General features: G+C 54.5%; 1 protein-coding gene across 1 annotated transcript; it reads left to right on the top strand.

Annotated features, from left to right (window-relative positions):
* Positions 1-1,935: 1,935 nt before the first annotated feature.
* Positions 1,936-13,518, top strand: tns1a (tensin 1a). The gene is given in 30 exon segments (XM_068756378.1): positions 1,936-2,100; positions 2,175-2,223; positions 2,310-2,434; positions 2,520-2,584; positions 2,693-2,776; positions 2,864-2,976; positions 3,069-3,129; positions 3,220-3,295; positions 3,379-3,478; positions 3,481-3,507; positions 3,602-3,667; positions 3,810-3,935; positions 7,093-8,763; positions 9,310-9,390; positions 9,704-9,867; positions 9,977-10,115; positions 10,154-10,228; positions 10,400-10,426; positions 10,582-10,663; positions 10,742-11,310; positions 11,398-11,484; positions 11,561-11,689; positions 11,791-11,886; positions 11,966-12,043; positions 12,132-12,203; positions 12,454-12,480; positions 12,570-12,738; positions 12,839-12,907; positions 12,981-13,010; positions 13,093-13,518. Coding segments are annotated over 30 exon segments (4,737 nt in total). The 5' UTR covers positions 1,936-1,950; the 3' UTR covers positions 13,223-13,518.
* Positions 13,519-19,401: the final 5,883 nt, after the last annotated feature.

Genomic DNA, 19,401 nt, shown 5'->3' with positions numbered 1-19,401 from the left:
ATTTGTGCACGGCGGCGGCGGCGGCGGCGGCGGCGAGTCAGAGAGGGACTCACCGGAGCAGCTCTTTGCTGATCCATGCTCTTATTGTGAAAGCTCGCCTGAGACGTTTGACCTTCGCTGTGGATCCTTCTGCAGCATCCGGCCTCGGCTCCCCCCCCGACGAAGGCCTCTCGGCTGGGTAGAGGCTGCGGAGGCCCCCCCCCCCCCCGTTTGACGCCGCATTTAAAGGAATGCAGGATCGTGCGGTTGTCGGTTCGACGTCTGCGTTTCCTCTCCGCCCGATGCCTTGGCTCGAACCGCCCCGCTGGATTTGTAATACGATAGTCAATGTTTGCAAGCAGCGCTCACACACTCCGGAACCGTTTATGCATGCGCACACGATCGCTTTATTATTAGTGCGGGACACGGGAGGCCAAATCTCCGGTTTCTCCGGACGCAGCTTCGCGATGGTCCTCTGAAACTCGGGTCCCGCAGACTGTCGGGAGCCGCTTTCGCCCTGACCTCTATTTAAAGATGCTCCGTGCGTCCATTGCAACATCAGGAAATGAACACCTCGCTGGTTTTCGGGGGGGCGGCGGTATAATTAGGGATGAGGTGAGACTGTTGCTGGGAAGCGTGGGAACCGGGGCCCCGCCCCCCCCGGCGTGGCGTTTCAGAGTTTCGTTGTTGTGCAATACAACATGTAAAGGCATCTCCTTCCCCCCCCCCCCCCCGCTTGATGTCACTGCACCTAAAAACCTTGGGGGGGTGAAACAACGGGGGCTCCGCCGCGTGTTCGAGGGCCCATAAACACGACCCGCTCACCATTTCTTTCTCTCTGCTCCCACAGGTCACGTCTTCGTGTCAGACAGCCACCAACTATGAGCTGGTGAGCGTGTGCGTGTGCGTGTGCGTGTGCGTGTGCGTGCGTGTGCGTGTGTGTGTGTGTGTGTGTGCGCGCGGGGAACATTCCGGGCCGCGGCGAGGGCTGCCCCTCGTGTTGACGTTGGACGCAGGCCTGTTTGAACGGCTGCAGCAGCTCGGTGTCGAGCTTTTTTTTTTTTGATAAAGATGACGATAGATTTGCAGCCGGTGTCTCACCATGTTGTTTCTGTCCATCTGTCCCCCCCTCCCCCCCCCCCCCAGCCTCCACTCCCCAGCTGCCGCTGAAGCATGTAGACACGCCGGTGAGTCACGCCTCTCCTGCAGGAGGCATTTTGTGAAGCTGTTTATTCATGCGGTGATGAATTTGAATGGATTGCACTGTTTGGCCGTCGTTTCTGCACCCTGCAGCAGGGGGCAGCGCCGTGCAGCATGTTCTTCTTTTCCTTCCCCCCCCCCCCCCTTCTCTCCGCTCCTTGTCTTCCCTTCTGCTTTGTCTGTTCCTGCGTGATCTAAACTTATCCCCCCCCCCCCCACCATGTGTTTATGTTTGCTCCCCAGGGATCCACCCGTTCCTGCAAGAGTGTGGAGATAAGGCAGAAACAGTCACGGTAAGACGTTTAATAATCGGTTTAATGGCTTTCCAGATTGGCTGAAATTACGATCGGAAGATCCCCAAGATCAATCGTGTTCGCTGAATTGATCCTATTTTAGGATCAAAATGAAACTCTTATTATCAATGCTGGATTTTTCCCTCTCGCGTTTTATTCTTCGAGCGGCGCTCTTTCTCATGCGGGGCTTAACTGTCCAATAAACCCCGATCGCCATTTGGCGGCTGCAATAAGCTGCGCGGGTCACGTCAACAGAGCGTGAAGGATTGCAAATATTTTACCTTTCCAGGAAACGTAAGAGCGAAACGGCGACAGTTTCCGTTTGTTGGGCTCCTTAGTCCCGAAGAGAAACCAGAGAGTTGCTCACGGCAGCTGCAAAAAGGTCGCCGCGGCGCCGGAAGGGACGATGAACACTGAAAACTGAACCCAAACTGCTTTCTGCCCCCCCCCCCCCAGGAGTCAGAGCGTGGTTCTGGCCATGGAGGAGACCTACGAGGTGGACCTGGTCTACATCACGGAGCGGATCATCTCTGTCTGCTTCCCCCTCGGCGCCGAGGAGCGCAGCTACACCGCCAACCTCGCGGAGGTGGCGGCGATGCTGCGCTCCAAACACGGCGAGCACTACCTGGTGAGCGGCGGCCCCCACACAGACCCAAAACGTGAGAGTCTGGCTCACTTCATTTTTTTTTGCTCTGAATTCAGGTGCTCAACCTGAGCGAGCGGAGAAACGACCTTTCAGGCTTGAACACAAGGTGAGAGCGCCCTCAGCTCCGCCGTCGACCGGATCGAACCCGCGGAAGGAAGGGACCTCCTTCTGATTCGATCCCGATAATCTCCAGGTTCTGGAGCTGGGCTGGCCGGACGACCACGCGCCGGCGCTGGATAAGATCTGCAGCATGTGCAAAGCCATCGACGCGTGGCTCGGCGGAGACGCGCGAAACGTGGTGGTGCTGCACAACAAGGTGGCGCCGCTCTCCTGTCCTCCCCCCCCCGAGGCTCACGAGCGCGACCCTTTTTGACTCCTGAACGTCTTTCTGTTGCCGACAGGGCAATCGGGGCCGAACCGGGGTGGTGGTGGCGGCCTACATGCACTACAGCAACATATCTGCGAGGTATCGGAGGTCATTTGTGTGATGAGTTCCGATGGCGGGATGAGGCAACCTCTGCAAGGTGCCGCTGAAATAAAAGCACGAGTAACGGTGCTCGGGACTGTCTTGCAGCGCCGACCAGGCGTTGGACAGGTTCGCCATGAGGCGGTTCTACGAGGACAAAGCGCTTCCTGTGGGTCAACCGTCGCAACAAAGGTTCAGTCGGCGCCTCACTTCCTGCTCGCTGATCCAGATCAGTCCCGGGGTCCCGCCCCTTTAGCAGCGGCTCCATCCTGTCTGCAGGTACGTGCGCTACTTCAACGGCCTCCTGTCTGGACAAATCAAGATCAACAACAAGCCTCTGTTCCTGCATCACGTCATCATGCACGGCATTCCCAACTTTGAGTCCAAAGGAGGTGAGAGTCCTCCCCGGGCCAGCAGAACCTGCACAACCCCCCCCCCACCTCCGCATTTGCAGGTCCTCTTTCAGGTCTCCTTCTCCTTACAGGTTGCCGTCCGTTCCTGAAGATCTACCAGGCCATGCAGCCGGTCTACACGTCAGGAATATAGTACGGAATGTTTTACTCCTCGTGCGGGGCGGAGACGACCCGTATCCTGACGCCGCTTCTTTTTTTCTTTTTTTTTTGCTTCTGTGCCAGCAACGTGCAAGGAGACAGCAACACCAGCATCTGCATCACCATCGAGCCGGGCCTCCTCCTGAAGGGGGACGTCTTGGTGAGGCGCCTTCCTTCCTGGGCTCCTTCTCGTCGGCACGGCAACGGCAGCTAGGGTGACGCTCTCTCCTCCTCTCGCCGTAGTTGAAGTGTTACCACAAGCGGTACAGGAACCCGACCAGAGACGTGGTCTTCAAGGTGCAGTTCCACACCTGCGCCATCCACGACCTCGGAGTGGTGTTTGGAAGAGCGAGCTGGACGAGAGCTTCAGAGGTAACGGGGGCGGGGGGGGGGGGGGGGGTCCAAACCCGGCGGCCATCGCCACGCACGGAAAAGCTAATCAGAGTATAAACTTGTGTCTGAACAGATGAGCGGTTCCCCGAATACGGCAAAGTGGAGTTCGTGTTCTCCTACGGTCCAGAAAAAATCAAAGGTAATTCGTTTTAACGAAATAAAATGTTTTTTTAATTTAATAGGCTTGGAATGCATTTTCATGTTACGCAGATTAGATATTTGGAGGGACGCAATGCGTTCTGTGAGAGGACTCCATTTCCCATCGTGCAATGCGTCCTCAGGTTTGAGCCACCTGGAGAACGGACCCAGTGTTTCTGTGGACTACAACACCCAGGACCACCTGATCCGCTGGGACTCGTACGAGAGCTTCAACCAGCGCTGCGAGGACGCGGTGGACGGCGAGCACGGTAGGTCCCCCCCCCCCCCACGAGTCCCCCATGGACAGGTTAGCCCCGCCCACTCTCGCCTTGTCTCCCGGTGCGTTGCTTTAAGGCTTAAAAGCAGGAGCAATATTTATTAGCATTTTCTGACTGATTAATAGAAATGGCAATGCTTTTAATTTGAAATTTTATTTGCAATTCCAAACTGAAGTGTTCTGTCAATTAGGCCACCCTGGCTGCTCCCTCCCCCGGGGGGGGGGGGGGGTGACGAGGATGTGGCACTGCGTGTCCAGCTGAGCGGCTTTCGCACGCGTTTGCAGGGACTGCCGAACGCGTGCGTGAGCGTCCGGCACGTCTGAAGTCCGCCTTGTGCTTGTCGGCTCGCCTTTGCTCCGCTTATAGCCCCGTGGTGTGGCGCCAGCTGTCGCCCCGGAGGTCACGGAGGCCTGGGCGCCGCCGCTTGGGGCCTTGTAGAGCTGGCTGTCATCTAAACATCCCGTTTGTCAGAGGATAATAGGTGTGTGTGTGTGTGTGTGTGTGTGTGTGTCGTACAGCAGGGCAGTGGGCCCCGTCTCCCTTGTTCACCCCCCCGCCTCCCATATTTGGCGGGGGGCTGAGCTGTGCAGCATATCTGGAATAGCTCAACAGAGACAGACAGATAGAGAGAGAGAGAGAGAGACGGGCGGCGAGGCAGAGGCGACCGGATTCACCGGCGGTCCGCTTTGATGTTGCCGAGGTTTGGATGGTAAAGATAACGGCGTGAAGCCGAGTCCAACGTCGTCCCGCGGCCGGACACGCATCCGGCGTCGCTAAGCCTCTCCGTGTTTGTTTGCTGCGTCTCCATGCAGACGGTGCATCCTACGGCGCAACAATTAGCATGTGGAACATTTTATGAGGGGCCTGCAATTTTGGGTACACCAAAACTATGAAGGGGGCTGGTCGATAACTGCGTTTGAGCGGAGGGGGGGGGGACGTACCGCGGCGCATGGACGTCTTGTCTCTGCAGGAAAGTTGGCTTGTTTGTGCCTTGAAATGTAAGTTTGACAACGTGGCGTCTCCTGGAATCCAGCTTTATCCCGCATGCACGTATAAAGCCCTGGATGCCCCCCCCCCCCCGCTCTGCTGCCCCTGCAGGCGCCCGTCGGTATCCGGGTGGAGGCGGATGCACGTTTATGCGTGTATAAGACTTACCTCGAGGAGAAACCCGTCGAGTGAACGGAACACGGTCCGCTTTTATGTCTGGCGAAGTTCAAAGCCCCCGATCTGGCGTTTCCTCTGAGACGACGCGAATCAGACGCCGAGTCGCCGCCGGCCGCTTGCCGGTCAGATATCCAGACGGCTCTTTTTTTTTTACGATGGTCATTTGCTTGACAGATGAGCGACGGGGTGACATCATCCCGAAAGCGACCTTGGAGACAGATAGTCATCGTCCCCCCCCCCTCGAACAATGACAAGCTGGGCGTCGGCTGATGGATGGGGCGGGAGGCAGAGGGCGGCAAATATAAACCACGCCGCTTCACGGGGGGATTTGTGGAGGGGTTCCTCAAATGACACCGGGAACTGTGGGAGGGACGTCGTCCACGCTTGTTCTCGCTGCGACGTTGTGGCGTCTCTTAATCCCAAATGTACTGACGACGCTTATAATCCTGGTCGCCTTGTCTATTTATAACAAACCGCTGGCCACAGGTGTTGAAATGGCTTTTTTAATGGCCTCCGAGGCCGCGACGTGGCAATGAAACACTCGAGCAAACACTTCAGAGGATGCAGCGAGAGGCAGGTGGTCCGTGAGAGGCTAATATTAGCGCAGTCCCCGATTAAAGGGACGCTTCAAATGCTTCTTCCTAAAGCAGCTTCGTCCTTCCGGGGCGTGCGGAATGGCGTGTTGCATCGTGGGAAACGCGTTGTTCCTGTGGCGGCTGTTTAGAAGCGTCCTGTCGTCCCGTTGGCATGTTTATCCCGCAATAAATCGAGATCGCGCCAAACTCGACCTTTGAGACATCTGCGACGCCAACATCTGTCGCTGTCCATCGACTGGCCCCCCCCCAATAACGGGAACCAAGTCACCGAAACACAAATAGACTTTTCTGTTTAGCGGTTAGCCGGTTTTCCTCCGTGAGGCGAGAGCTCAGCGTCTGTCATCTGTCAAGTCTCGGAAAGGGTCAACCAGCAGCTGGAAAAAGTGCCCCCCCCCACCCCCTGGCAAACATGAGTCATTCGCACGTCAGAGCAAGCGTTTGTCTCTCTTGATGTAGAAATAGTAGCTTTATCTGTAAAGAAAATAAAATAGAAAGAGAACGGCTAACCCTTAGCGAGGGGATCCCCTTTGATGACATCACCAAGCAGGGGTGCTGCAGTCCCAGGCAGACGGATGGCGTGGGAGTTGAAGTTTATTGTTGCCTCTCAGGCACAGGGAGGCGCCGGAGGGGGGCGGCGTCGGAGTCCCTCCCCTGCTGCCAGGAACAGCCACGGATCGTCCCAGAGCGCCAGCTTCAGCTGACGGTCCCGCCTCCCCCTGCAGTAGAGCACGTGCTGGTGCGACGAGAAGACGGGGAGAATGAGAGGAGAAGCCCAGAGGCAGGAGTTTCAGGAGAACTTGTAATTTTTTTGGGGGGGGGGGGGTTTCAATCTGACTGGTTGAAACCGAGGATCTAATTTGGGACACATGAAGTGAAAAGCTGTTTAACCTCCGGCACAGGTAAGGAAGAGGAAGATGCCCTCCAAGGTCTTCCTGTGGAAACGCTTTAATTGTCGCAGTTTGACTTTGCTGCCACGCTTTAACAGCCACAGATCGACTTGGCGAAGACAACTTGTCCTCTCCTTTCCAGCCAATCCGCATCTCGGCTTTCAGAGCCGGCGCTGCTGCGCTTCTCTTTGGTTCCCGCAGACGAGCTCGTCTCACCCCGGTTCACACTGGGCAACGCGACAGAAGCGTTAGCCCTGCAAATGAGCTATTAATAGAGCTGGACGGGGTCGTGTTGCTGATGGCTCGGCTGCACGGTGCACCGCGGGGTAAAAAAAAGGGGGGGGGGGGGGGTCACTGTGCTTGTGCTGTTTGATGATTGGAGCCAGCCAAACCCAATGAAGTTTGTGCATGAAGATGAGATGACCGGCCGGTGGTGGACCCTTGGAACTGCAGGGAAATGGTGGAATAACGTCAGACGATGTCTCTTTGTGTCTCTTTCAGATGTGGTTCACACACAGGGTCCGCTTGATGGGAGCCTTTATGCCCAGGTCAGCAAGAAAGACTCCCTGGAGGGAGTTGTCACTATCAATGGCCTCCCAATCCACGAAAACACCTTGACCGACACCGAGAACGCGCTACAAAATCCGAGCGATCACCTCCGAACCGCCGACCAGACTCTACCCGTGACCGGCCACGCGTCCCTACCGGCAGTCGACCACACCCTGTCTGTGAGCAGCGACTCGGGCAACTCCACCGCGTCCGTCAAGACCGACCGCACCGACGAGCACAGCCAGTCCGTGCAGAGTGGCGTGAGCCACCCCAACCCAACGGCGCCGCACCCGGCGCTCAGCCCACAGGAGAAAAGAGATCTCGATCAGCTCCTTGGGGGGCTCGAGCCACCCACGATTCAACGGCAAGGCTACCTATCCACATCCACCAGTCCAGGGGGAGGTGTCCGACATCTGGTCCCAGCGCAGGTGCATGTTAACGGGGTGAACACGAGGCTAGTCGGTGCCCCTTCGGCGGGAGAACGGGAGACAGATATTCTGGACGACGAATTGCCTATAAGCCAAGAAGGCAATAGCGTGGACAGCTTGGGCACGCTGTCATCCCCAGAGGGACAGGCGACACCGGCTGACCTCTACTACCAATCACAGACGCCCATCGGCAGGCCGAACGACGGGGCCTACCCCGAGAGGGGTGACGAGATGCCCGTGCACGGCGTGCGAACGCCCACGGCGATGCGGGAGAGGTCTGGAGACTCTGCGTCACCACGGGGGGGGTACAGCAACTACCAGAACGGCGGAGGCATGTATGGCGCGCAGTCTTTTGGGAATCCACCAGGTGGAAGCCCCGACACCGACCCGACGCTGCCGGTGATGCCCAGAGCTCCGGAGAGAAGCACCAGCAGCCGGGAGGCCGTTCAGAGAGGTCTCACTGCCTGGCATCAGTACAGCCTCCCGGACGACCCGTTTGGGCCTCCCCTCCAGTCAACCCACAGCTTGCCTCACTTCCCCGCCTCGGCCTCGCAGCGGGACATCGAGCGGTCCATCGAGGCGCTCAACATGCTCATGCTGGACCTGGACCCGACCAACTCTCACATGTCCAAGTCCAACAGCGCGCCTGCCGGGGAGAATCGCCTCGGTTCGTCCCAAGCGCCGTTCTCCCGGACGCTTGCTCGGCCGTCGTACCAAGCGGACTCTGCCATTCATGGTTACAGCAGCTTTGGGTCCGCCGACGACTCCTTTCATCCGCCCGCCAGGTCACCCGGGAGAGTCTCCGCATTGCCCGGCCAGAACCCGGTTACGGAGTCGGCGCTGTATTCTCCCCAGAGGTCCAACGCCGGTTACCAACACCAAAACATCACCCCAACACGCACCCCGGAGCCCTACCTCCACGCACGCCAAGCAGTCCACCACCCGGCCGACCCCGCTTTTAATTTCAACCAGCAGGTGCCATCGAATCCCGTCCATTCCTACCCAGCCAGTGTGGTTTCACACTCCCCGGACCTGCAGGGTTCATCTCCCTACCCGGGCTACAGTGCTTCTTCCTCTCCCCTCCCCGCGCTCACCCCCCAGCCTCGGGATGCTTCGTCCACGTCCTTGGTCCGAGAGGCAGACGCAGAGGAGGAGACGCTAAATTTGGAAGGGCTGGTCGCTCAACGCATTGCCGGTAAGTCTCGGAGCGACCGAAGAGGGTGAAAGACGGAGCAAAAAGACGAGTCGACGAGTCGGACCGGATTGAACGTGACGTGATTCGTTTAGTGTTGATTCGCTGGAACATCTTTAGTCATCAGTTCAGCTTTCGGACCGGTTCTGGGACAGATTCTTCTGAGGGTGGCGCCAGGGGATCGACCTGTAGTCGCAAAATGAAGAGGGTGGGGGGGGGTGGGATGGGAATAAGAATAGCCAAGAATTCCCAGGCTTCACCTTCCGAGCATTGTCTGAATTCATGTTTACTTTTACGTGGAACATTATTGCCAGCTCTTTGGCTCCACCCAGTGGCTGTAAGTGCGTCCTGCTTGTAACCGCTTTGAACTCTTAGACGTACACTTTGACATTAGCTCCATTTCTGATGTTCTCTCCTGTTCTGTTCAAACCCGTTCCTTCCATTGCTTCCTCCTTCGCACGCCTCTCACCTTCCTCCTCTCCTCTACTCCACCACCTGCCCTCCATCCACCTGCCCCGACCTCTCCCCCCCCCCCACCCCCGGGAGCAGAGTACAACGCTCGTATTCGGGGCATCAGCGAAAGCATAACGCCGCAACAATCTGACCGCCACCGCTCCTATTCCTTCTCTGGTTTGTCCACTTCCCATCACTTTTGATTTCTGCCTTTCATTTCTGTAGAAAATCCTTCTGCCTTTTCTCACGAGCTTTTTTTTTGGAATTCTTTTACGATGTCATCTGGTTTGCTTTTACATCAGTTCTATTTTTTCCTGCTCCTTGACTTCACTTCTTTATGTCTCCGGGTCCGTGCGTCTTTCTTGTTGAAGGCTAGGTCTAGCTTAGCTTAAAAAAAAAAAAAAAAAAGTGGAATATAAGCCCACATAAGAGGTTAGCAATGTCTTGATTTCAATACGAGTTTTAAAATTGAGTTCCTGTTATATGTCAGGCGTTTGTTCGAGGGGAATGACCCCCGAGGTGACGCAAGAGACGGGTCGGCGTCGGACCACCAGCGAGGGACAGTACCAGAGCAGCCATGACAGCATGCCGTTGGTGGATTCATCCGATTTTGCACACAATCTGGCCCTCGGCCCGGGAGGAAGACCCAGAGAGGTCGGTTCCGATGCTGTGAGAGGGATCTGCTCGAGCTTTCCTTTTTTCTTATTCCTCTTTTGCTGTAATTCCCACATCTCTGCTCCGGTGTCCCCCGTTTGTACTCAAGGGTCACATGCGCAGTTATCGTGAGGCGTTCGAGGACAACGAGGCAGACGGCTTCTCCGGCAGTCCCACCTTTGGAGGCGGTGGTGAGAATCCCCCCCCCGACCCCCAGCTTCCCCGTGTCCATCCTTTCTCATGGTTGTGCTTGTTTCTCCTCTCCTCCCCTCCTTTCCCCTTTTAGCTCGTTCTCCCCCAGCTTTGGCCAGAACCCCCCTGTCGGCTCTGGGACTGCGGCCTCAGCAACACGGCGGCTCAGGTACGCCACATCTGGATAAAAGGATGTTCTGCCGGCGCCTGCTGCTCAAATGCTTCCTTCCTCCAGTTCTTGCTTTGCGCTCAAGTTCGCCCTCCTTGTCTCCTCTTCTTCCTCACACGCCATCGTCTTCCTCTTCTTCCTCTCTTGCTTTCTCTCTCTTCCGGCCGTCAGACTCTGATTCTAATGACGGAGATCGAGGTAAGGCCGTTTCCGTGGTCGTCTCTGCACCCTTAGAATGTTTCACTTCCTCTTCATGTCAGCTTCTCATTTGGGTCCCGATGCCTGATCGCTTCGAGGTGACGCTGATTGTGTGTGTGTGTGTGTGTGTGTGTGTGTTGTGTCGCGATCCCCAGGTCATTGCAGTTTCGGTGACTCCAGAGCTCAACAGTTCAACGCGCCGCTGTCCTCCAGCAGCCCCGCCCACATCTCTGACGGGTGAGCCCATCGGATGACATCATCAGACGAGAGGGAAAGTTCGAATCGTGAGTCTGCTTTTCCTTTCCTCGTCTGTAGGAAGAGGATCGGTTCTGTGGATGCCGCTCCTGCCAGCCAGCCCCCCGCCTACCCACCCAGACCCGCCTCCCCTGAAGGCGCCCAGGTCAACATCATGGGCGTCCACGCCGTCCCCGGCAGCCCCAACACCCTCCACCGCACGGTCGCCACCAACACGCCTCCCAGCCCCGCCCTCCAGCGACGCCTGGGTCAAGCCAGCCCCTCGCCGACCAGACACCCTCCTCCAACCGGCGGCGGCAGAGACGGCGTTCCCTCCAGCCCTCTGATTGGTCGAAACCCTAAAACGTCAGCCGCCGCCGTCCCTCCCAGCCCGCTGATGGGGCGCCGCTTTGTAGCGGGCGGCCACAACACCCCGGATGAGCTCGGGGCTGCTTCCCGCCAGGGGAGCGCCCAACCTCCGGCCACGCCCGCCTTCCCCGTCTCCCCACAGCTGCCGGAAAAGAGGCACATGTCCAGCGGCGATGCGGAAAGGAAGGACAACAAGAACCTGATGCCGACGCCAGCCGGCGGCAGCGCGCCAAATCTTTCTGGCTCACACGCGCTCCCGGACGTCTCGAAGTCCATATATGGTAAGGTGGAAGCGGGCGTGGCGCCTCATTTCACCGGTTTCTGTTCTACGCAATAACCCTTTGCCTTCCTCTCATTGGTCGAAACAGACGGTTACCCGGACATAAAGATGAACGTCAAGTTCGTCCAGGACACGTCCAAGTTCTGGTACAAGCCGGACATCTCCCGGGAGCAAGGTGAGAGTCCAAACGGACTCACCGGTCGCCTCGGGGGTTCCCAATCGCCTCACCCTCGTCTTCCTCCTCCTCTCAGCCATCGGTCTGTTGAAGGACAGGGAACCCGGGGCGTTCATCATCAGGGACAGCCATTCCTTCCGCGGAGCCTACGGCCTGGCCATGAAGGTGGCCCGCCCGCCGCCGACTGTCCAGCACAACAAAAAAGGTAAAGCACGTGTGTCTTTACCTTTCTACCTGATGGGAGAACGTTCGTGCTCGAACCGTCCAGAACCATCCGTGCGTTTGTGCGTTCTCTGACTCGTCCAGTTGGCGACATGACGAACGAGCTGGTGAGGCACTTCCTGATCGAGACGAGTGCCAGGGGCGTCCGGCTGAAGGGCTGTCCCAATGAACCCTACTTCGGTGAGTCCCGGATCTGCTTTCGGTTTGTTGCGGAATTGATCGCAGTTTGACGAAGATAAGTCACCCCCCCCGTTGGTAGGTTGTCTCTCCGCTCTGGTTTACCAACACGCCATGACGCCGCTGGCTCTGCCCTGCAAGCTGATGATCCCCACCAAAGGTCAGAGAGCACAGCGGCATGCGCAGCTTTTAATCCAGCATTCGGTGCGCTTCACCGTTCTCCTCCTGTTCTATGCGACCGCTCGCAGATCCAAACGAAGAGGCGTTGGAACTTTCCACGCAGACGGATCCGGTTGTTGAGCTTCTGAAGCAAGGAGCAGGTGAGCTTAAGTCATCTCTGGGGTCCTACAAGGCCCCATGTTAGGCCCACTCCTCTTTTAATTGTACACACTAACCTGTACAATTTATAAATGAGAAAAAGCTCCAGAAATACTGTGCAGTGTATTTCCAGAGTATTATGTACACTAGTCGATAACCCCCCCCCCCAATAATTGACGATTGAAACACAGAGCATTTGCCTTTCCCCGGTTCATTTACTCACACATTGTCACCCTTATTGTTGCCTTACAGTCCAGAAGGCTCCTGAGGACGCTCACGGTAAAGCCCGGTTTGCATTCCTTCGACGTCGTTGTGCACGTTGCGGCGATGCCCGTTCTTATTTTCCGTGGACCGCTGTTTACTTCCAGCGTGCAACGTGCTATATATCAACTCCGTGGACATGGAGTCTCTGACCGGGCCCCAGGCCATCGCCAAGGCGATCAGCCAGACGCTGGCGACCAACCCTCTGCCTGCTGCGGCCACGGTTCACTTCAAGGTGTCGTCGCAGGGCATCACGCTCACCGACAGCCAGAGGAAGTGAGTCGGCACGAACCCAGGAACTCTGAGTTGAGGATGAAATGAAACGATGCATGGCGTGCCTCTGCCCTCATACTGGCCTTAACTCCCCTCCATGCAGACTGTTCTTCAGGCGACACTATCCCATCAACGCGGTGACCTACTGTGACCTTGATCCCCAGAACAGGAAGTAAGAAACCATTTCTCGTCCTGACATCGATAAAAGAAACACCGATATTAACTCTTTGGCGTTCTTTCCACAGGTGGGGCGGAGAAGGAGGCGGTTCAGTGAGGTGAGCGCCTTGTAAGTTCATCCGTCTCAGGTGGTTGCTTGGCAGCAAAGATCCAGCTAACCTTTGACCTATCACCCTCCAGGCTCTTTGGATTTGTTGCCAGGAAACAGGGAAGCACCACAGACAACGTCAGCCACCTGTTTGCTGAGCTCGACCCCGACCAGCCCGCCGCCGCCATCGCCAGCTTCGTCTCCAAAGCGATGAAGCGGTGAAACCCGTCGTCTGAATGGCAGCGGCCGTTTTTTTGAAGTCTTCTTCGCCGGGACTCGATGGCGCCCCCCCTTCCTTTCTGTTTCCTGTCGATCCGTTTCTGTTTCTCTCTTCTTTTCTCTCTGCCTTGCTGATTTGTCTCGACTTCGGCCTTTTCTCTGGAAGTCGCGGTTTTGGAGGATTTGATGCGGATCCAGGGTGGAGCTTGTGGAAGTGCAGTGTGGCGTTGTGAACGTGACAAACACGGGAGGCCATTGCGGGGCCGCCTGTGCACGGAGGAGATGCTAGCTGAAAGCTAAAGGAGCAACGCTAAGTTCCGGCGGGGGGGGGGGGGGGGGGGGCTCGTAAGGGACTCGCACGTTTCAGGGCTTCCTGTTTTCATTGATTGATTTACCAAAGGTAGTTGCAACACAAGTGCAAGAATGATGTAGCTCTTAAGCCATTATTATTTCCTCTTTTCAAAAGATGAAGTGTCAAAGAAAAAGAAAAAAACTAAGAAAAGAACTATTTCTTCTCAACCATGTCTTCAGGAAAAAAAAAGTTTGCCTTGACGGCTTTTAGCAAAATAGTCTGAAGACCTTATGCATGTTAGCTTGATCTTTAAGCTCGGCTCTACGACCCCTCCACAAAGCGTCATTGTGAAATCCTCCGAGTCGTTCCTTGGTCTGTTGTGTGTCGGAAAGGGCTCTGCAGTGAAACTGTGCACAGCAGACCAGACTTTTAAAAAAAGAAAAAAGAAGCCGCCGCCATGGTGACGTCATCGCACCTTGTGTCGGTGCTGCAGCCACACCCACCCGCATCGCCTCGGCCTCCGGGCCAAACCTGATGTCTCTCGCAAGAACTTGCTTATCGGATCGGAGGGGGGGGGGGGGGGGGGGGAGAGACTTTCTGTCCACTAGATGGTGCCGCTCATCCGGGTTTGGACCCTGCAACCTCACGACTGTTTGCAGAAGCTGCCGCTGAAACACACTGGATTCCCCATGGGCCTGCCCCCCCCCCCCCCCCCCAGGACCTGCACCTATGCACTGTTCTTTATGCATGATGCCGTCCCAGAATGCACCCTTCCTCATAGCCACATTCAACAGTCTATGCTTTGTGCTAAAACCTTTAGATGCGTTCAGGTTGACTCGTCTGCATGAACTAAACATTTTTGTACTGTTCTCAGACTCCTGAGTAGTAGGACCCCCCCCCCCCCTCTCCCCCCGGGATGCTCTATTGTTTTCATCCTCTCTTTTGGTCCGTTTGAACCTTCCACCTGCAAAAGGACGGCCCGCTCTTTGCTTTGTCCGTTCCACGGTGTGATCATGAATCACCTTCAGATACCTGTTGGAGCAAAAACAAGTAGTTTCCTCACCGTGTGCAAAAAGCCTGCTTGCTCACCCATCCATCCAATAAGCTAAGGAACATTGATCTTGATATAAATGTACATAGATACACTACTTTGAAAGGTGACATAGCGAAAAAGTATTTATTTTTGTTGCTTTGGTCCCTCATGGTTACTCATATATGCATATATTGTACAGTCTAGATAAAGAAGATGACCTAAAGGGTTGAGAAAAAAAAACAACAACTTATTTTGGCTAATGATTTCAAAGCGTGACGACTTTGAAATGTGTTTGGATACATGGTGTACATTACTTTGTACATGTATACGTTTTTCGCGTGTTTCGTTTCTTGCGTTCTCTCTGAACGAGGTCGGGCATGGATGAGTCTAAACTGCATGGGCGGAAGCGTTTGGGCTCTTTCGGAGCTCATTGTAGCCGGTAGAGTTTTAGGAAACTTTCTGCAGCCAACCTCAGATGCAATATGAAAACGGCCGAATGCACTCATGACAGTTCAGATATTTATTTATTTATTTTTGCCAAAGATTCAAACACTTCTATGCCGACGGGCTACATGTTGTAATGTTTGTCTGCTTCTTTGGTTTCATGCGTCCCACATTTAAATGGCCACGCGGCTTCAGCAGCGAAGGCGAGCAACCGGATGGTCTTTCTTTTTGTATGTTTCTGCAACAAAAAGGGTTTCTGTGCACCAGGTGGAATAAAAAAAAAAAAAAAAAAGCACTTCTATTCCCTCAACCAAAAAGATTCCAGTGCTGGAGGGAACTCAAAAGAGTCCGTGCTGCTGTCTTCTCTGGCCCGCTGATTTATTTATTCTTATTTATTCAATTTTTTTTTTCATTCTTTATTGTCGCATTATCGCAGTTTTCAAGGTTGGTGACGAGCGGGGAAAAAAAATGTATGGTGAAATCAAAGAGGTACAGTCGTACTAAAAATGCCGTGCTTAGTCATTGGGAAGGAGGAATAATCAATTCTCTTCATCATGCAACATCTGATGGTTTTGTTCCTGCTGGCTTTGAGTGCAGAGTTGCCTGGTTTCAGTGGAAAACGAGTGATTCCTGCGACCCTCGTCTTCAGACGGGACTCGCCGTATGAATGTGCTGCATAAAAGGGTCTCAGATTCTATTTGTGCTTTTCCTTTACATTCTATTGTCATAGCTTACCTGTTCCTAAGGAGGGAAAAAAAATATCATTAAAGCAATACGAATCCGTTACGTGAAAGCTCTGTGGGTGTTCATTTGGTCGGCCTTCTCAGTTTGACTTCCTGTTGCCCGGTCTCCGTGATTGGCTCTTTGTTTCTGACGGAGTGCCTCAGGGGTCTGTCTTTAGGCCCCTGCTCAGACAGTGTGGGGTCAGACGCGAAGGTAGATGAATTTTCTTGGGTATTTTGTCTTTGATTTGGCTAAAAATAGATTTTTTTTTTTAAATCAGAATTAATTTAGTCTAGAAAACAATTTCGGAAAGGACCGCCCGTTTATTTTTATTTCATTTGACTTGCCGAAGATGCGAGGCGCTCCCACCCTGCCCTGACCTTCCTGTGCGGAATCTCTGCGGTTGTGGGAAAACCCTGACCCCTGCCATTGGACTGTAAATATTCAAATAAGGGACAATTCCCACTGCACTCCTATCAAATGGAAAAATCAACCTGCTTGTTTTGCCTCGCACTCCGCCTCCTTTGTTTCCCAAAGACAGATAGAAAACAGATGACGGCTGCAGGTCACACCGCTTGATGGTTATTTTGTCTGAAGATGACGCGCAAATGTTCGAGGAACTCTTCAGAGGCTCTGCGGTGATTTGTCCTCGCCTCTGTCGGGTGCTCGGTGTTCCGGGAGGAGAACCGATGGAGTTCATTCTTTCTTTTCTTTGAGTGGCTTTTTGCCTTTTACCACTGATAATTACCCGCACGAACAACAACCATTTATTTCCTGTGTTTTAAGGCAGCGCCGGTTCCGTTACACAACCACTATTTAAGTCTATGAATTCTGCCAATGGTAATAGAGGTCGAGACAATCGGCTCCACGTTGGAACCGACACGTTCGTTCAGAGACCGTCGTAGTTCGGGTCTCGCAGAGGACGAGCAGCGCAGCGGCGAGATGGACCCGAGTGTCCTTTATTTGTCCACGAGGCTGATGTCCAACGTGGGTTATTCCCTTTCATCCCAAGAGCTGAAGAGATCACTCTGGCGTGAATCATCGTCCAGGTCTCTGCAGGAAAGCAGATTTGAAGCACAAACTGCTGGGACAGCAAAATCTGCCTGCCAGCGCTCTCCGTGGAGCAGCGTAATTAGCCTAGCGTGTCGCGTCTTGTCTATTTAATCCGTGCAAAACCTGCAGGGTTCAAATGAAAAGTTTCACTTTGACAGGGGGGGGGCTTCTACTTCTTGGCCCCCCCGGGGAGCGAGGAATCATCTGGTGACGGTAAGACACAGGCGGCATAAAGCAGCAAAGCGTTCGGCTTTGGATGCTGCTGGACCACGTGGAACCGACTCCTTGTGTTTGTCGTGCGGGAGAAACTATCCATCGTGCTCGTATCCGTGCATCTCATCGGTGGGCAAATCTCACCATCTTGGCATTACCAAAAAAACAAATGCAGAACTGACAAGTTCAGCACCCTCGATAGGAATCTGCAACGCTCACGGAAACTTCGTGCTGGTTCCCTCGGACTCTCGCGTCGCCGTGTTACGCAGCGAAAAGTATACGACCGACCTGATCCGAGTATTTCTGTAGCGCCTGATCACGACAGAAAGTTGTCTCAAGGCAGAACCCAACTTGATCCACAAGAGCAAGAACTCCGGCGACAAGGGCAAGGAAAAAACGTCCTTTAACAGGCAGAAACCTTGGACGGAACCTCAGGCAAGAAAGCTATTTCAAACGTTTCCCCCGTCAGAATCAGCTTTTGTGTTTCAAGAAATGGAATCCGTACCTGAAAGTCTTAAAAGTCCTAAAAGTGCATAGATGTTGAGGACTCATTGGCGCACCTAAGAGGGGGGCATATCAGGGCAAATAGTTCTCAGGTGAAGCCACCCCCCCCCCACATGAAACCACGCTCCGGTTAAATGCAACTAAAGCAGAGTGGCTGCTTTAGGAGTCGTCAAAACTGACACGTTTACTGCTCGATTCGAGGTTGCACTGAAGTGTGCCGTGTCAGCAGATTTCAGTGAGCTCGGGCTTAATCGAGACAGGAACCAACCTGATCTAATCCCGTTACACATGCGCTTTGTTTGCGATGAGTCCACGACGAGCTGCGGCGGCGGCGCCGCCGGCGGGGATTCAAGGTGCGGCGATGGGTGGTCGTAAAAACGCTTTGCTGATTGTTGGGTTCCCCCCGGTAAGTCTCCTCCCGGGGTTAAAATGAGAACGTGCTCTTCGTCCGGCGAATAAGCGTGCCGACACAAATCCCACGGCGACGTCGTCGGGGTGTGACCTCGGACGTTTAACCTTTCACGGATCATACGTTTCAGTTCGGCGACGATTCGGAGGGATGCCGAGCCAAGTCAGTTTGTAATTTGATTCTGAGAATCCACACTCCAGGTTTTGGCCTGTCTGTTTCAAATAAAGAAGAAATAATGAGCTCCATAACGGATATCTTGGGTCGCAGCCCGATCTGCACGCAAACAAGCGTCCTGGCTGGGGACATCATTTGCGGCTGCTGGGCCACGTCCAAATCTGGTGTCCCGCCTAACATCAATCTGTACAGATGACACGGTTACTCAGAACTGTGGATTGTGGAGGACGAAGCGGCTGAGCGGGAATAACGATGGCTTCATTTTCCCTTAACCGCTCGGAACAGCGCGTCCAGTTCGGGATGTGACTTCTTAAACGCATCTAAGTTCATCTGGTACATTCGATACCGCCGCTAATTTCACCTGCTTAAGGCTGCTGCAGCTAAACTGAGAATTAGACGTCTGATTTGTCCCACGCGCAACAAAGCTAACGTGGAGCGCGAAGGCCCGCGGCCGCAGAGGGGCGCTCCAATCGGCCGGGGTAAGTGAAAACACCTGTGTTGGTGCACGTGCACGGCCTTTTAAAACGCCACGCGGTGGGTTACGGGAGCGTTCCCGGCCGAATTGCAGATTCCGCCGGGATTATTTGTGCAACTGTAAGAGAACATCTTGAGACGTTGGCGCCTGATTTCAAAGGGTTCGCTCTCTGAATGGCGCCCTTTCTTCTTCTGCAGGTAGAGAGAAAGCAAAAAGGAGCGCGCGGGCCGATGCTGAGATGACCTTTCCAGCACTTGTGACACCTGATATGGCACAAAGGTCAAGGGCAAAGAGGTCAATGTGATCTTAGGAGAGTTTCACAAAGGGGGGGGGGGGTAGTGAAACCTGATGACGCAAAGAGAATAACGGTTTTGATTGCTTTATGCCAAAGGTCAGTTTCAGCTCGGGGCCACACCGCAATCTGAAACTGGGTCCATCCGTCGTCGCCAGATGCCGAACGTCCACTTTGAGCGCAGAATCAACAGGATGTAAACAAAGAGGCACAGGAAACCAAACAATCCGCAGAGAGGACGACGAGTCGGGGTCAGAATCGACCCTCCTTCAACTCGGTTTCCTGAAAGCAAAAAACAGGCCGACACGTTCAAAGCTACACGCTAACCCGGCCAACCACACATTGCTGCAGCTTTGGTCCACATAAGTATCTGACTGCATCTTGAGATGGTTATTTCACACATGCATTTGGATTCTGAAGTGGATCGGGCTCTGGGATTTCTGCTTTTTTCCCCAGTTTCTTGAATCAAGTAATCCAATAACGAAGAGTTTAATGTCGGTGCACGAAATAACTGCTTCTATTTCGGGAGGGATGTGAAGATAGGAGATCATGAATGTGTCAGAGAGAGCA

The sequence above is a fragment of the Brachionichthys hirsutus genome, chromosome 24, assembly GCF_040956055.1.
Source record: "Brachionichthys hirsutus isolate HB-005 chromosome 24, CSIRO-AGI_Bhir_v1, whole genome shotgun sequence".
NCBI lineage: Eukaryota > Metazoa > Chordata > Actinopteri > Lophiiformes > Brachionichthyidae > Brachionichthys > Brachionichthys hirsutus.
The sequence above is the reverse complement of the archived record's forward strand: the minus strand, read 5'-3'. Positions and strand labels throughout refer to the sequence as shown.